This window comes from Diadema antillarum, unplaced genomic scaffold (assembly GCF_040938485.1).
Source record: "Diadema antillarum isolate AM-2024a unplaced genomic scaffold, OU_Dant_1.0 scf00000139, whole genome shotgun sequence".
In the NCBI taxonomy this organism is placed as follows: Eukaryota; Metazoa; Echinodermata; class Echinoidea; order Diadematoida; family Diadematidae; genus Diadema; species Diadema antillarum.
This window is the reverse complement of record NW_027271028.1, coordinates 2,594,532-2,610,891: the sequence shown is the minus strand read 5'-3', so window position 1 is coordinate 2,610,891 and position 16,360 is coordinate 2,594,532. Positions and strand designations below refer to the sequence as shown.

Genomic DNA, 16,360 nt, shown 5'->3' with positions numbered 1-16,360 from the left:
TATAAAGCCTACATATCACTATTTTTCCCACTAAACCATCTAGGTCCTACTGTAGACGGTTTAGTCTAGAAAATTTTTATTATGAGTATGGTTCACATTTTGTATAGCTACTTTGTGACTCATTTTTTTTTCTTTTTTTTTTACATTGGTTGGTTCTATCCCTATCTAACATTTAAGAACTATTTTGAAGCACTAAAGCTAGATTTTGTTTTTCATCTGCATGGTAAAATTATGCCGAAGACACACAGCTAGAGTGGCAGAAATTCAATCTCAAGCAGAAGAGCAGGAGATTCTGTAAAGATGGTCTCACAGCAGGAGATCTCCCAGCCAAAAGTGGGAGAGTTGGAATCTATGCAATGGTACGAAAAATACTATACTAAAAGTATAGTAAAAATAAGGGCTTTTTACACTTGTAAATTTTTGCTTAGTCCCGTACCAACGGTGGGGCTAAGGGGGGCCTTAGCCCCACCGTTGGTACGGGACTATCCTTAGCCCACTTTCTGTTTACACTCGTTTTTGCCAAAGTGGGCTAGCCCCACCGATAGTCCGGTACTATCTGGCCCTGCAAAATAGCAGGGTTAGCACCGCAATTGCGGTGCCAAGCAAGTGAGTGTAAACAGAACGAAAAAATAATCCTGGGCTAAGCGACGGAGACGAAGTCCGACCCTCACTGACAGGCAATCAAGTGCTGCCGGTGCGTGCGTGTACGTGTACAGTACACAGCGTAATCATGAATATTCATATGGTTTGGAAAGTCCGGGGCTAAGAAATACGAGTGTAAAAAAGTCAGTTTTCTCCTTAGCCCCGGACAAGAGATAGTACGGGACTAATTGACCAATGTAAAAAGCTGAATAAATTGGTACGGGACTAACGATAGTCCTGGGTCAGAGAAAGTCCGGGGTTAAGAAACACAAGTGTAAAAAGCCCTATATTACACTTACACTCACAATTTTTTTTTTTTCTGATACAGTTTCCCAGTCTCTGAACTTTGGTCAGAGTTTATCAGCAAACAAACATTCACTGTTTGAAATATCTCCCCTCTCCCCATCCCCATTTGACAGTACATGTGCAGGTGGTCACAATAGCTGTCAATATAAGGGCAAGTCCAAGATAACGCGCACGTTACGTATGGGACATTCAGAGACTTTTACGACCTGAAAAATAGTGTTAATGGCCTTTGATCGTATTTAACTTCATCATGGTGATTGATATCTAGAAGAAGTATAATCATGTGAAAAATTGAGAAAAATGACCCTGACAATTATATTCTAGAAGAGAAAATATGTGCCGTTACGTATGGGACCAGAAAAATTTTGTTTTTTTGAACATTTTTTTCATTCTACAACTTGTAACTCACTGTGATGAAAGTCACAACACTCAAGATTATCACAGGTAAGTTTCATGTCATTAGGCAAAAAGCTCTAATTAGTGTACAGGTTCTAATTAAAGACAGACATGACGTGTTACGTATGGGACAGTTACGTATGGGACAGTTTGTCCCCCATTCATTTAGTGTGTGAAGAACCATGTTTATGGGTATTTTGCATAATCATTGAAGTAAAATCAGTTGAAACTACTCAAATACTGATCCAGATTGTCAAGGAAACAATATTCCCCAAATATTCACCATCATAATCATATTCAATCATATTCTTATATTTTTATGACCAACCTGGGTATGCATGCCCTTTGTCCCCCATTTGTTTAGTGTGTGGAGAACCATGTTTATGGGTATTTTGCAAAATAATTTTGCAAAATACCCATTTAAACAAATTTTTGCATAATTATTGAGGTGGAATCAGTTGAAATTACTCAAATACTGATCCAGATTGACAAGGGAACAATATTCCCCAGATATTTACCATCATAATCACATTCATATTCAATCATATTCTATATTTTTTATGACCAACCTGAGTATGTATGGTGTATGCCCTATTTTTATCAGGATAGTTACTACTGAAAAATTGAATAGTTTAAAGTGTTTACTTCCATTGATGAAGGGCAGTTTGCCATTTAGTTTCAATAAAAAACAACTTGATACAAGAAATATTAAGTTTAATAAATAAGCAATACCTGGTGTGTGGAACCCCAGTGATTATGATGTCTGTCTAGCAGTCAGGTCATTGATTCGAGTCACAACTCAGTATGTATACCCGTGAATTTTGTTGTGGCTACTACTGAAAACTGAATAAGGACAATTTGTGTATCACTTGCAATAAAAAAAAAATCATTTTACTTTTTTTTTTCTATAATATCACAACCATTTCAAATTGGATCTCCATCACATAAACTTTGAATTCCTCTAGTCTTAGGATTTTATGCTCTTAAGTAATTCATATAATTGGTTTCTAATCATCTCTTTAAATGTTGAAAACTGAATCCCCATTTCTACGAAAAACTATACCATCCCTTTAATGCTGATTTTTCATTGTGTATTTTGCCATTTCTCCCTCCCCCTTTCTGAAAATTGTTCAGTCAAGTTCATGTATTGTTTCAAGTGTCTATAAATCAAAAAGTAGCTGCAATGTTGGGATGCTTTCTTCAGGATGATTGACCATTTGTGTACTGAGAGACCTTCCCAGCTAGCTACATGCATTCACATGCAATATGTATGAGGATGTCCCATACGTAGTCCCATACGTAACGCATTTGTCCCATACGTAACATTATTTCAATGCCTAATAAAAAACATTTCTTTTACTTTTTTTCTTTTTTCTGTGGTATTTAATTTCTCTTAACAATAAATTAGGAATTTCCAAAAGGGCATTAAAATAACCTTAGCAATTTCAGAAAAAAACCTAAGAAAATGACCTCATTTTGTTACGTATGGGACATCTCATGATAGGACACGAGCTAATTTGCATAATCATTTGCATAATCCCTAAATTTTCATACCAAGTTAAACTATGTGATGAACTTCTTATGTCCACATATTAATCAAATATTATTTGCATTCCTTTGAATTAATATGAATTATTTTTAATGTCCCATACGTAACACTGTGTTTCACATTTATGCAAATGAGGCCCTTGAAATTTGCATAAAGTTACATAATATCATTTTTTCCTCCACGGAAATCAAAACTTCAACTCATAAGCTTCAAAATGATACCAAACATGTCAATATTGAGCAAAGATGAAATTTTGCCTTCTGAGGGGACCTTATCTTGGACTTGCCCATAAAACATTCCCAAACTGAGGAAAATATCTAATAATAGTGCACCCAATTCTGACCAGAGTTTCTTCTATTTTTTTTCCCCCTAGCTCTCTCTCCTTTTCAGTTTCTAGGTTTTTCTTGGCATCAATGTGCACAATATAGAATGTTGTAACATGGAGTAAAGATTACCCAGCTGGGTGCACATGAGAATGCATTCCAGTCACAACGCTGTCACACATGAATGAAAACTGATCAATGCAAAACTTCCTAGGGAACCTTGCTTTGACTCAGAAATGTTGTATGGAATACATTCAATGCAGTGCCAGCTAGATTACGTATTAGTTCTAAATCAGTTCTTTCTATTACTTTCCTTTTGAAGGGACTTATAAATTGATCAGTCCAACTTGGTAGATACAATGACATAACTTTCACAAAGATTACTGTGAAGTTCTAAACCTACTTTTAGCTTGTACATGTAGTTTAGCCATGTATAGATGCACTTTTAGCAATCTTAGGGTTTAGTTGTGACCCGCTGCAACAAAAGGATCCAAAAGTCAGGGGAGGACAATTTTCTGAAAATGACATGACATTTTTCCCTTACTCTTCCACTTTAATGTCATATAACATGATTCATAAAAGTACTCGGTTGCGGAGATATGGATGACAATATTAGCGCATGTCGAGTGGTTTAAGAAATCAGTGTTTCGAGGAAACTGCCTTCAAAGTTTTCCTTCCGACGCTGTCATGATCAAGGGGAAGTAAGATAGTTTTCACTGTTTGACAATAGAAGGTATGCTCCTAGCAACCTCCGCGATGTTCAATTAAGCTTAATCAATTAGCGCCAGTGGTCTACACACAACCAATCAGTAACCAGGATGCCACGCACTGGCCAATGAGACCACCCCCTCGTTGCTAGGGGCAGAGTCTAGCTGCGCAGCTAAATCCAAATCTTTAGACACGTTTCTGTTCCGTTAAAAGTCGGAAAATCATGGCCAAGAAAAATGTTACTTTCTTGTCTTTCCTTTGATCATTTAGCTTCGAAATTTTGGCAGATGATAGAAGATACATTAGACTACAAAACAAGGAAAAGTAGAAATTACGCGGTGCGTAAAATATGTCCCCGCCGGAAGTAGCATTTAGTAGCAAAATGTACAATATCGGTAAACAATCAAGGTCAAAGGTCAAAGAAGTCAAAGGTCAAAATTCTGTGTAGAAGTTTTGAAGCCCTCACCTAGTGCCATCACAAAAAGCAAACGGAATCGAAATCGGGTTAGAAATGGCGAAGGAGTAGCATTTTGTAGCCAATGTACAATATAGGTCAAAAATCAAGGTCAAAGGTCAAAGAAGTCAAAGGTCAAAATTCTGTGTAGAAGTTTTGAAGCCCTCACCTAGTGCCATCACATAAAGCAAACGGAATCGAAATCGGGTTAGAAATGGCGAAGGAGTAGCATTTTGTAGCCAATGTACAATATAGGTCAAAAATCAAGGTCAAAGGTCAAAGAAGTCAAAGGTCAAAATTCTGTGTAGAAGTTTTGAAGCCCTCACCTAGTGCCATCAAATAAAGCAAACGGAATCCTAATCGGGTTAGAAATGGCGAAGGAGTAGCATTTTGTAGCCAATGTACAATATAGGTCAAAAATCAAGGTCAAAGGTCGAAGAAGTCAAAGGTCAAAATTCTGTGTAGAAGTTTTGAAGCCCTCACCTAGTGCCATCACATAAAGCAAACGGAATCGAAATCGGGTTAGAAATGGCGAAGGAGTAGCATTTTGTAGCCGATGTACAATATAGGTCAAAAATCAAGGTCAAAGGTCAAAGAAGTCAAAGGTCAAAATTCTGTGTAGAAGTTTTGAAGCCCTCACCTAGTGCCATCAGATAAAGCAAACGGAATCGAAATCGGGTTAGAAATGGCGAAGGAGTAGCATTTTGTAGCCGATGTACAATATAGGTCAAAAATCAAGGTCAAAGGTCAAAGAAGTCAAAGGTCAAAATTCTGTGTAGAAGTTTTGAAGCCCTCACCTAGTGCCATCACATAAAGCAAACGGAATCGAAATCGGGTTAGAAATGGCGAAGGAGTAGCATTTTGAAGCAAAATGTACAATATAGGTCAAAGGTCAAGGTCAAAGGTCACAACTGAAATTCTGTGTAGAAGTTTCAAAGCTCCCATGTAGTGCTATCATATAAAGCAAACAGAATTAAAATTGGCTCATAAATGACAGAGAAGTAGCAAATTGAACATTTTGATCACACACGGACGCACAGACAGACGGACGGACGGACAGACAGACACACGGACACACACACGTACGGAGCCCGTTTCATAGTCCCCTGCTCGAACTCGTTCGGCGGGGACAATTACAGTATGTCAAAAACAGAAATCCGAATGTTTTGACAAATTTTGATGATCTGACTTCAAACTTGATTTTCTCGGCTCACCGTCAGCGACTTTAGGATCCTTTTGTCGCAGCGGGTCACAATTGTCTATTCAGATCAGATCTGATCACAATCGCAATTATGTATGTATGCTTTTTTACATGCTATGTATAAATGCAGTAATATATGTATAATATCTTGGATGAAACATGAGGAAAACTCATATCAAAGCACTCTCAATAGGTGACAACAACAGCATTCACATGGCATGAACTCCTCTCCTGCATCGTACACCCTCTCCCTGGTTAGTTACTTTAACTAATTCCATCTAAAACTAACTAACTAACTAACTAAATATTTTTAGTTCTAAATCTGTTCTATAGTGTATATGTATTCACTTTCCTTTTGAAAGGACTTGTAAATTGATCAGTCCAACTTTCTTGTATGTTTATTAGATGCAATGACACAACTTTCACAATGTTGCAAATCTTAACCAAAGATTAGTGTGAAGTTCTAAACCTTTTTTTTTTAGCTTATAAATTAGCCCTGTGCACCACATAAAAACAGTGCACCACATTTAAAAAAATGACCTTTGTAGCTTACAATGAAATATCATACAAATTATGCATATTACATATAGGGCATTGACAAATTTAATTATCCATCCAACAGTAATCTTTGAACAGCCTGAAACATAAGCCTACTCTATGGAGGAAAGCCAAGTGTGTTTTTGATTAAAGTACAAAAGTTACGAAGGATAAACAGTCTTACTAACATGTAATGTGCATCATTTGTTTTATAAAATGGTGGCATGATTTTACACTCTGTGGCAATCATTTCTGCAAGATTCATACAGGTCAGCACCTGATCAGCTTCAAGCTAACTGAAACATATAAACAGGCAATGCAGCTGAGTGCAGGCAAGCAGAAGTGTAGACAAGCAGTAAAGTACTGACAAGTAACAGTTATTAATTCATTAATTACTGCTGTAAAGTAGGCAAGGGCCAATTTATAAAATACCAGTCATACATGCAAAAGCTAGCTCTTTCCTAATCATTTGATACCATCATACAATTTGATTGATTGTTGTCCCTGCAGGAATGATGTATGCCTCACCAGCAGCTCCCCCCCCCCCCCCAAAAAAAGACCTAGATTACTCCTGCTGCATATTATACATTCAGAACTGTGGTGGGCCTGATTCTTGTATCTTATAGATCCTTTAGAAGTGCATTCAAGTGTAAAATTCCACCAAAGGCACCACAACAAGTATGGCTAATGAAACGACCAACAAAAGGCACCAGCCAGTGGAATTCAGATTAAAATGTAATATGATGAAACATCTCTTGATATTCTTGCGATGAATGAGATGAATGCAATTATTGTAAAAACTGGGCCACACTGATACCGATAGTGTTCACTTACAAAGTATGTGTAGTTATTAAGCCATGACCCCCCCCCCCCTTCCCCACACCTTTCCAATCCAGAAATCTTAATCAGTGTTTGGTTTATCTTCATGGGAATTTACAGTTCTAGAAAAGCCAACACACCTGCTAACACAGTTTGTCAGTCACCTGCAATAAAGAGAAGATAACATATCAGTCAAGGTATTGGTGAACATTACAAAGCTTTTTAACCAAGCCTTAATCAATCCCAGGTGGAATAGCACCATATTTGGTTATCCACATTTCATCAGCGATGCGAACAAGCCGCAATCAATCTTTATTTAAACACTGTGTACTGCTCTTTAAAATGGCTACTGGTATTTAATCTGCATCCTGTTTCACATCAGATACTGTACCTTTCTTGAATATACTGGATGTCCCAAAAAAGCGGAACGGTGGATTTTCAGTACCTTGCATTATAAAAGTGATATAATTTTTGACCTTATAAAGAAAGAGCATCGTTTTTACACTAGATACAAAGCATTAAAAATGAAGCCCTGGTTGAAAGTGGAGGGGAAGGGGGTCTCTGAATTTGGTAGGCTGAGCTGTACAAGTACAGTATGCATTGAACATTTCGCAAGGGTTTTGTTTAAATTGCAAATTTCTCGAGCTGGGTGCTTTTCGTGAAATTCAAAAACACATGAAAATTTAACTCTCATCCAAACAAGAGTGTAATGTGCACATGTACATTTCTTCATTCACTACTAGGGTACTCCAAAATTGTGAATTTAACCACTCATGAAATTGTCAGTAAGTCCTGATTCGTGAAAAATTTAGACTATTTTTTTGATACACTGTGTGTATACATTTGGCATAACAAGTCATCGCAGTACATGAACAAATAACAATTGACTTTACAGCCACGTACAATTTCAAAACTACTTAAAAACCCTCAACTAACCAGAGCCAGTGCACTTCAGAGCTTGACACTCTCAAAATCAACATCTTTCCTACCAATGGTTAATACAAACACATTGTGCCATCACTAAGTACTGTTATGCACACAACCAATACGTTCAGAAGGCACTGCAACCAACAACCCTGTTATTCATTGCATGTGATTAACTATTTGTGCCAAGGAATCATTAACGTGCAGGTGAGCCCATGCTCTTGGAGCTGAATAGTGCTTATCCGTCCCTCTTTCTAGTTCTTTTCTCTTGAACTTTCCACCTTTGATAAGCATTCAGATTCATGAATCACTCTTACAATCTCTGAAACAATATGATATGAAAGCAGTATCTCAATATCTACATCTCCTCCAAATGAAAATAGTGATGTCCAAAGACTTTGAACCCTCTAATGCCTTTTACACTCCTGATGAATTTAACCAAAATAGCATTATGTCTGAAAAATCATTTTCTTGCCTGCATGTGAATTGTAGAAATGTGAATAAAATTTTTGATAATAATGATGTCATTACTTAATGTTGTTAATGCACAATTTTCAATCATAGGTACATTTCTGAAATGTGGTTATTAAGATGTAAAGATCCATATAATTTTGATATAGGTGGGTATTTTTTTTTGTGTGTGTGTGAAATGGTAGAGAAAATAGGAGGGGTGGTGGAGTCGCATTATATGTAAACAGCAAATTAGATTTTAAGTGTAGATATGATTTAAATGTGAATGTTTCATGTTTTCAGTCTATATTTATCGAAATAAAAATTTTTAATAAGAATATTGTAGTTGGTGCTGTGTATTGCCCTCCGGATCAATGTGTGCAATCTTTTACTGCAATTTTCAATGAAATTTTGATGACTGTAAATTAAGAAAATAAGTTAATTTATTCATAAGGAGATTTTAACATTAACTTAATTGAGTATTTCTGTTATTCAAAAAGTAGCTGATTTTTTAGATGTTTGTATGGTAAATTGCACGTACCCACTAACTCACAGCCCAACTCGCATGACAAATAGTAGGCCCTACAGTCTCTTTACTGGATAACATACTTACTAATGACTTAGAGGAGATGTTTACTAGTGTACTATTGGCAGATATAAGTGATCATTTTCCAATATTCTCTTTTTCTCATTTAGAATCAGATTTTCATAATTCTGATCCAGTATATAAGCATGAAATAAACGATGATAATGTTTGTAAATTTGGGAAAGAGGTAAATTGGAATGTAAATGCTAGTGATGTCAATGTAACCTATGTGATGAATTTTTGAAGAAATTTCTGTTTTTCATAATTTGTGTTTTCCTTTGAAAGAGATTAAAAGTTCAGGAACAAGCCATGGTTTGCTAAGGCATTACAAAAGTTATGTCATAAAAAGTACATCATGTATAAAAGATATTTGAAAAACGTTCTCAAGAGATATGACAAATAAACTATTGCAAAATTATGTAACTCAAGATATCAAAAAAGCAAGAAGATTTTATTTAAAAAAAATTGAAAAGGTCTCTGGCAATATCAGAAGCACATGGAAGATAATAAATGGCATAATTGGTTCTGGAGTTCAGAAAAATGTGCTACCCATGGCTGTTCATTGGAATGATAAGGAAATTATTGGGAAATGCGCAATAAGTAATGCATTTAATGAATATTTCATCAATATTGGAGAAAGTGTGGCAAGTCAATGTGATGATATAGAATATGATAAATGTCAGCAATATGTTCCTAAAAACCCAGCAAGCGCCTTTCATATGCCAGGCACCCCAAAAGAGATCATTGATATTGTGTGTAAATTAAAAGATCAGATTCCTTGTTTTGATAATGTTGATGGAGCTTATTTTAAAGAAAGTCGTTCATATTTTGTCTAACTTATGTGCAATAATCAACTTATTTACTACAGTCACTGTACCTGATCAAATAAGAATTGTGAAAGTTATTCCTATTTTCAAAGGTGGAGATAAAGAACTATGTCGAATTATAGTCCTGTTTCTATTTTACCTTTGTTCTCAAAAAATTTGGAAAAATGTGTATAAACACGCATTGTAAAATTTCTGGATAAGTGCAATATCATAATATAGTCAGTATGGTTTTAGGATGGGTCTCTCTACAACTTGTGCCATTATTGAAGTTGTTCATAAAGTTGCAGAGTTTTGGATAACAGAAATATAATGAAGGGGTTATTTTTAGATTTCAGTAAAGATTTTGATATTCTTAATCATATTTTATTACATCTAGGCTTTATTTGTATGGAATTCATGGAGCAATATTGAAATGGTTTGTCAGTTATTTGAGTAATTGTACAAATTGTACGCAGTTTGCGACTTCTGAAGCTGTAGAATCAAAGTTGATATCCGTGAGATGCGGCGTGCCCCAGGGATCGATTTGGCCCCACTCCTTTTTTTGCTTTATATATAATGACATAGTCAATGTTTCCAATAAATCTAATGAAAAGTTCTCTCGGATTTGAATTATTGGTCAGTAATATGGGCCGATTCTAGCATCTCAAATGTCTAAATAGAATATTATTGCTTCGAAAGAAACTCATTCGTTCGATAAATCAGTTATCATTATGCCATGTACTACTCCAATATTTTACCCATTGAAACTTTTGAGGTTTCAAGATATTTACATTCATCAGTGTGCGATATTTACATATGTAATTTGTGTTTTAATCATAATTATGATTAAGTTTATTAGATTATTTCAAGTTATATAATTGTATATGAGAAATGCTAATATATGCTGTTCCTTTTGCCAGAACCTTGTCGTCTCAAAAATAGATAAATGGATCTAAAATATGGAACGGAATTCCTGATATTCGAAGAGGCATATCATTACAATTATTCCCAAAGGAGATACCAGTTACCTTTTTAATCAATACAATGAATTTTCTGATTGTTAGGCTGTTTGTGTGTAGGTGTCCATATGTGTGTGTATAATCATGTTTTAATTTGCTGAAATTGAGACGTCTTTATATCTACCAAAGATATTTTCCAAGACATGATTCATTATGATATATTTTATGTATTTTATTTTTTTTTTTTTAGACAGGCTTGAATAGATGTGCCTTCCTGCTTGTCTCCTAACACTATGCAATCATTTTGTTTTGTTGTATTTCTCATGAATGTTGTTGTAATACTAATGCTTTTATGTAGTCTTATCAATTGCAATGCTGTTTGTTTCTGTTATATGTTGATTTTTATGGAAGTGCTAAAAAACCTGAAACCTGAAACACAAAGATTCATCACAATCAAACGTAGTAATAGGCCCCTAACAACTCTGCATGTGTTTTCACCAGTGACACTGGGAGTAACATAACCTGAAGGAGGTGATGAAGTTATTGACAGTGATTTATGAGCTTTGATATGACACTGACTCGACACTTGACTTGAAACTTGATGCAATAATCCAACTTGATGCAGCTCACAAATGAAGTACGGTACCGTATTTGACAGTGGGATGATGAACAAGAAGGCTGTGCGCAATAAGGGGATGTCATTTGTATACAATGCTTCAGTCTCTTGCATCATACAATAAAATGTGAGTAAAGGGTCCTGTGCAAGCAAAAACAGCATGGCTCAACAGGAGGCTGCGTTGTTCTGAGAATGGGTTGGGCAGTTCCCAGAATGATGTTGGGTCGGCAGTGGTACAGGTTCTGGCGGGCAATTCCACAGTCTCATGGCTCTTGGGGAAAATGAATACAAACTGTATAAAGAATTGATGGTGGATCTATGTGTAGGGACTGAGAATTTGAGTTCATGATCTTGCCTTTCAATGTAGTGACCTCTGCCCGGGATGATATGGCCTCATCAGGTGGAAAAGGTGTGTCAATCAGGGCAGTGACATGTCTCAGTCAGTAGTGTGTCTGTCTTTGGATTCAAAGGAACCGGGTACAATTCCCACGTCAAACTGAGCAGCTTGTGTGTAAATCATACCATCGATTGTAATAGAGGCAAAAACACTTTGTTCCTTTGATGGAACATAGAATGGAGGTCCCGTGTGTGAGAGAATCACAACTCATGCACGTAAAAGATCTTAAAAACAGCTCAAAATGTGAGATAGGGATAGAAACAACCAACGTAAAAGTGTTAATCAGTATAACTGTTAGTACGGTATACATTGTACATACTGTATGTTAAATATAATATACAAAATGTGAACAATAGTTAGATAAAATTGTTTCCGGAATATTAAGTCATTATACACAGTTAATGGTTTATTGAGAAAAATAGTGATACTGTATACTTTAGGATTTATTGTATTTCTTTTTTTACATGGTAGGATGTTTTATGATACAACTGATCTATGTATAAAATGTGATAATTCAAACATTGTTTAAATCACTACTCCCAATGGTAAACGGTATCCTTAATGAAAGAAGTTGCCTAAGAAGAAGGAGAAGAAGAAGAAGAAGAAGAAGAAGAAGAAGGAGGAGAAGAAGAAGAAGAAGAAGAAGAAGAAGAGGCAATGCTGAATTTTGTTCATAAGTACACTTTGGGCAAGAAGGCAATGAGAGTGAACGCTGTCCTAGCCCAAAATATCAACAAATATCAACTTAAAATTGAAAAATTTCTTCAATTTGAAGACTTACCAGTAAAGTCGAAGTATTGACAACAGGGTTCGTGCAACGATTAGTTCTGCCAATAGTCCCTTTCTGTTCGAATTGATGACTTACCGGTAATGTGACTCGGTAGAGAGGAACTTGGGAGAACTACACTGAATTGACGGCCAGCGCATGCGCACACAGACATCTTATCCAGTCAATGGATTTGGGTTTGTGCGCATGTGATGTGTGCGCATGCGCTGGCAGTCAATTCAAGGGCTTTTTACACTTGTGTTTCTGAACCCCGGACTTTCTCTGATCCAGGACTATCGTTAGTCCCGTACCAATTTTTTCAGCTTTTTACACTCGGCAATTAGTCCCGTACATTTGTACTATCTCTTGTCCGGGGCTAAGGAGAAAACTGACCTTTTTACACTCGTATTTCTTAGCCCCGGACTTTCCAAACCACATGAATATTCATAATTACGCTGTGTACTGTACACGTACACGCACGCACCGGCAGCACTTGATTGCCTGTTTCTGATTGGTCAGTGAGGGTCGGACTTCGTCTCCGTCGCATAGCCCAGAATTATTTTTTCGTTCTGTTTACACTCACTTGCTTGGCACCGCAATTGCGGTACTAGCACCGTAATAGCGGTGCTAACCCCTGCAATTTTGCAGGGCCAGATAGTACCGTACTATCGGTGGGGCTAGCCCACTTTGGCAAAAACGAGTGTAAACAGAAAGTGGGCTAAGGATAGTCCCGTACCAACGGTGGGGCTAAGGCCCCCCCTTAGCCCCAGGTTTCTCTGGATCGAGTCATATTAAGTCATCAATTCGAACAGAAAGGGACTATTTGCAGAACTAAACGTTGCACGAACTCTGTTGTCAATACTTCATCTTCACTGGTAAGTCTTCAAATTGAAGAAATTTTTTGATTTTAAGTTGATATTTGTCCGCTACACTACTCTGTCATGATCCCGAATGTTACAGTGCGCAGCCAAATTATGCTATGCGTATGGGGCTGCTGGTCGTAGTTAGGATTCCACATTTCTGAGCTGCACTCAGGTTTCTCTAGTTCAGCACAGATTCAAACTGCACCAGTGACCCCAATACGTACATTGTAGCCTACAACTTTATGTGTATACTGGTTACAGCGCCCCAGGGTTTAACTATATTACATCTAGAAAATGGTTCAGGATGAGCAAACTGTACACAGCCCTGTCACTTTACTGGAGTCGCACAGCATCTGGTCGGGCTATTAAAGGTGAGATAGTGCATAATTGCTGCAGACGTGCAGTGTTCTACAATCTGGCCTTCAGTTCTTTTTAACAGGTAGACAAGAACAAGTGATGTGGTCATTGTGGAGATGCATAATATCTTTTAACTAGAGTGAAATACTCTGTTTGCAGCAGGCTTTGTACAGGGTGCCTTGTGGCAAGGGCCTTTTTATTCACTGATGAAAAGGACCAATCAGGTGTCACTTCTGATAATAACACTTGCAAGTAATTCCTGCTTGTGTTCTAAAGTGGAACTATTCAGAGCACATATGATGTTCATTATATGTTTTGTTGATGAATGAAAGTGCCCCTGCTACTGCCAGTAGAAATAGGTACCTGCCACATATTGGGTATTTTAATCTATTGTTAATAATAACTTGTACTTCATTTGCTAATGACGGAAGATTTACCTCACTGTTCATAGGATTCTACTCTAGAATTCTAAGCCTAATGTTACTTATCAGAGTCATGTGGTGCACTTTTATGTATTAATATTTCTATCATGTGTGTGAGTTGTACACCTGTGGCTGTGTTGTGCAGTAAGCTGTGTGATACAATTCAAAATTATTACTCTCTTTGTTTTCAAGAAAACATTTTACAACATAGACACTATCACATTTCTGCTGGTTTTCAGTAGCCCCAGGCCCAGGGTTACCTTGGTTGCAAAACTCTCCTGGATAGGTTAAAATTACGTGAAGTCTAAACCATCAATTCTGCTAAATCCTGAAACACACGGCTTCCATTTCCATTGTGAGTCATGCATCATAGGCTAGGGCAAAGGCCGCTAGGCGCTAAATTACACACTGTGCTCGAATGCACACATCCGGATCATATGACCTTGTTTGGGCTTGACAATACCACCAGGTGAAATTGAATGGTTTACACACTCTCCTCGTGTTAACACTGAGTAGAAAACAACAGTTAGATGTCTAACAAAGTTAGAGTCTACACTGGACTATCTCTAATTTTAATGTAAGTTTAATTGTAGCACACCGCCGCCGCGCCATCAACTAGCAAATCATGAAACATTATGGAATACTGTATAACACTGTCTGACAGAAGGTTTATTAAAGTTCAATACAGCTCTGTTATCTCACCTAGATCTCTCCAGTTCTTGAGCGCGGTGAGGTCGTCCAAGTAGCCACACAATTCGTGCCTCACTGGCACGGGGATATCGCGTATGTACAGCATCCGATCCGGTTGAGAAGTCATTTTGACTTTTGGAGTCTTTATTTTTCAGTTTTGACCATCAATTTGTAGGTGAACATACACCAGCCACATCATACTATCCACTTTACACAGCGCATTCACAGTGTTTTCTACACAGAATTGTACGTCACGAGAAAGAGAAAAACACCTACAAGTAGAGATCGTAGGATGTCTTGACGTGAACTTACTCCGCTCCTAGCTCCTGGAACATGAATTCCTCACAAACACATTGCACAATCGCGATGGAACGACTTGTAAAGCTGCATGCATGCATCTATAATGCAGCTGCTTGTTAAACTGTATACTTCGCTTGCAACTAACCAGCTCTAGCTCTCCAGTGCGCGACCAGTAGATACTTGTACCGTTGTGTAGTACATTCGATCATCATACGAAATGTGTACAGTATTTCGTAGACGTCGTTCATACCTAGCCTTCGTGTGCGCGCGGATGCGTACTGCATGGGTAGCAATGGCGATGTCAGCAAAACCGGGAAAACCCCTAATTATTGTTCTCCCACCGCCCCCCCCCCCCGGGTGCCGTGGCTTCTTCGAAAACCGCACATTGATCGATAGAAAAGCTGCTTTGCCTGAGTTGGCATAATACATTAATGTGCTTTCTGACATAATTTTAGACGCTTCAGCATAACGAGCTTTATGCTAGGCACAATTTGTCTGTTTTCAGCATAATTCTATCATAATTGTTACAGACAGGAAATCTCGAGGCGGTTTGTGTATACTGTGGTACCTTTTTTGTTTGTTTGTTAGTTTGTCAGCTGATTTGTCGACGAAATTGCCAATAAAAACTTGCGAAGACCTGATTTTGTGTTGTTGTTTTTTGTTTTTGGCTTTTATCTTATAATTACATGTATTATTTTCATTTTTTTTCGCCGATTGAGAGCCACAGTTGGGAGCTTTGCTTTTTGAAGTCTTTGTTTCTTTTTTTTTTTCGCTTGTCACCTGATCGGGTACCACAATTTGCAGCAGCAAAAAAAAAAAAAAAAAAAAAAAAAAAAAAAAAAAAATCAACAAAAAACAGAGGACTTTGCTTTTCTTTACTTGTCAGCCGATTGGGCATCATAGTTCGTAGCAAAAAAGAAAAAAAAAAAAAGTGCGGAACTTTTTTTTTTTCCAGCTGATTAGGCACCACAATTGGTTGACATAAATGTGACATAACTTCATGACAATTTAGCATAATTTTGGGCCGCAGCCGAGCACCTCACAAGCACAATCCCACTTTTTTTTTCTTTTTTTTTGGGGGGGGGGGGGGGGGGGGTCACATAAATAGAGAAGACCGGGCCATACCCGCACTCTGTGATTGCGATGGCAGTCAATGTGGAAATACGTATACACATTACACCCTAATTAGAGCCTACAGGCTGAGGTCTAGTTCGTGGTGATGTTCTCACAAGTTATTAAAGAGATCTATAAAGGTTCGCCTCATTTTTTACACATGCAAGCAAAATGAA

General features: G+C 37.3%; 1 protein-coding gene across 1 annotated transcript in view; it reads right to left on the bottom strand.

Annotated features, from left to right (window-relative positions):
• Window positions 1–15,234, bottom strand: part of LOC139721134 (uncharacterized) — a 69,753-nt gene extending 54,519 nt beyond the window's left edge. The window contains exon 1 of the mRNA XM_071632464.1: window positions 14,784–15,234. Coding sequence (XP_071488565.1) covers window positions 14,784–14,898 — 115 coding nt within the window. The 5' untranslated portion in view covers window positions 14,899–15,234. The remainder of the gene's footprint in view (window positions 1–14,783) is intronic.
• Between the last annotated feature and the right edge of the window lie 1,126 nt (window positions 15,235–16,360).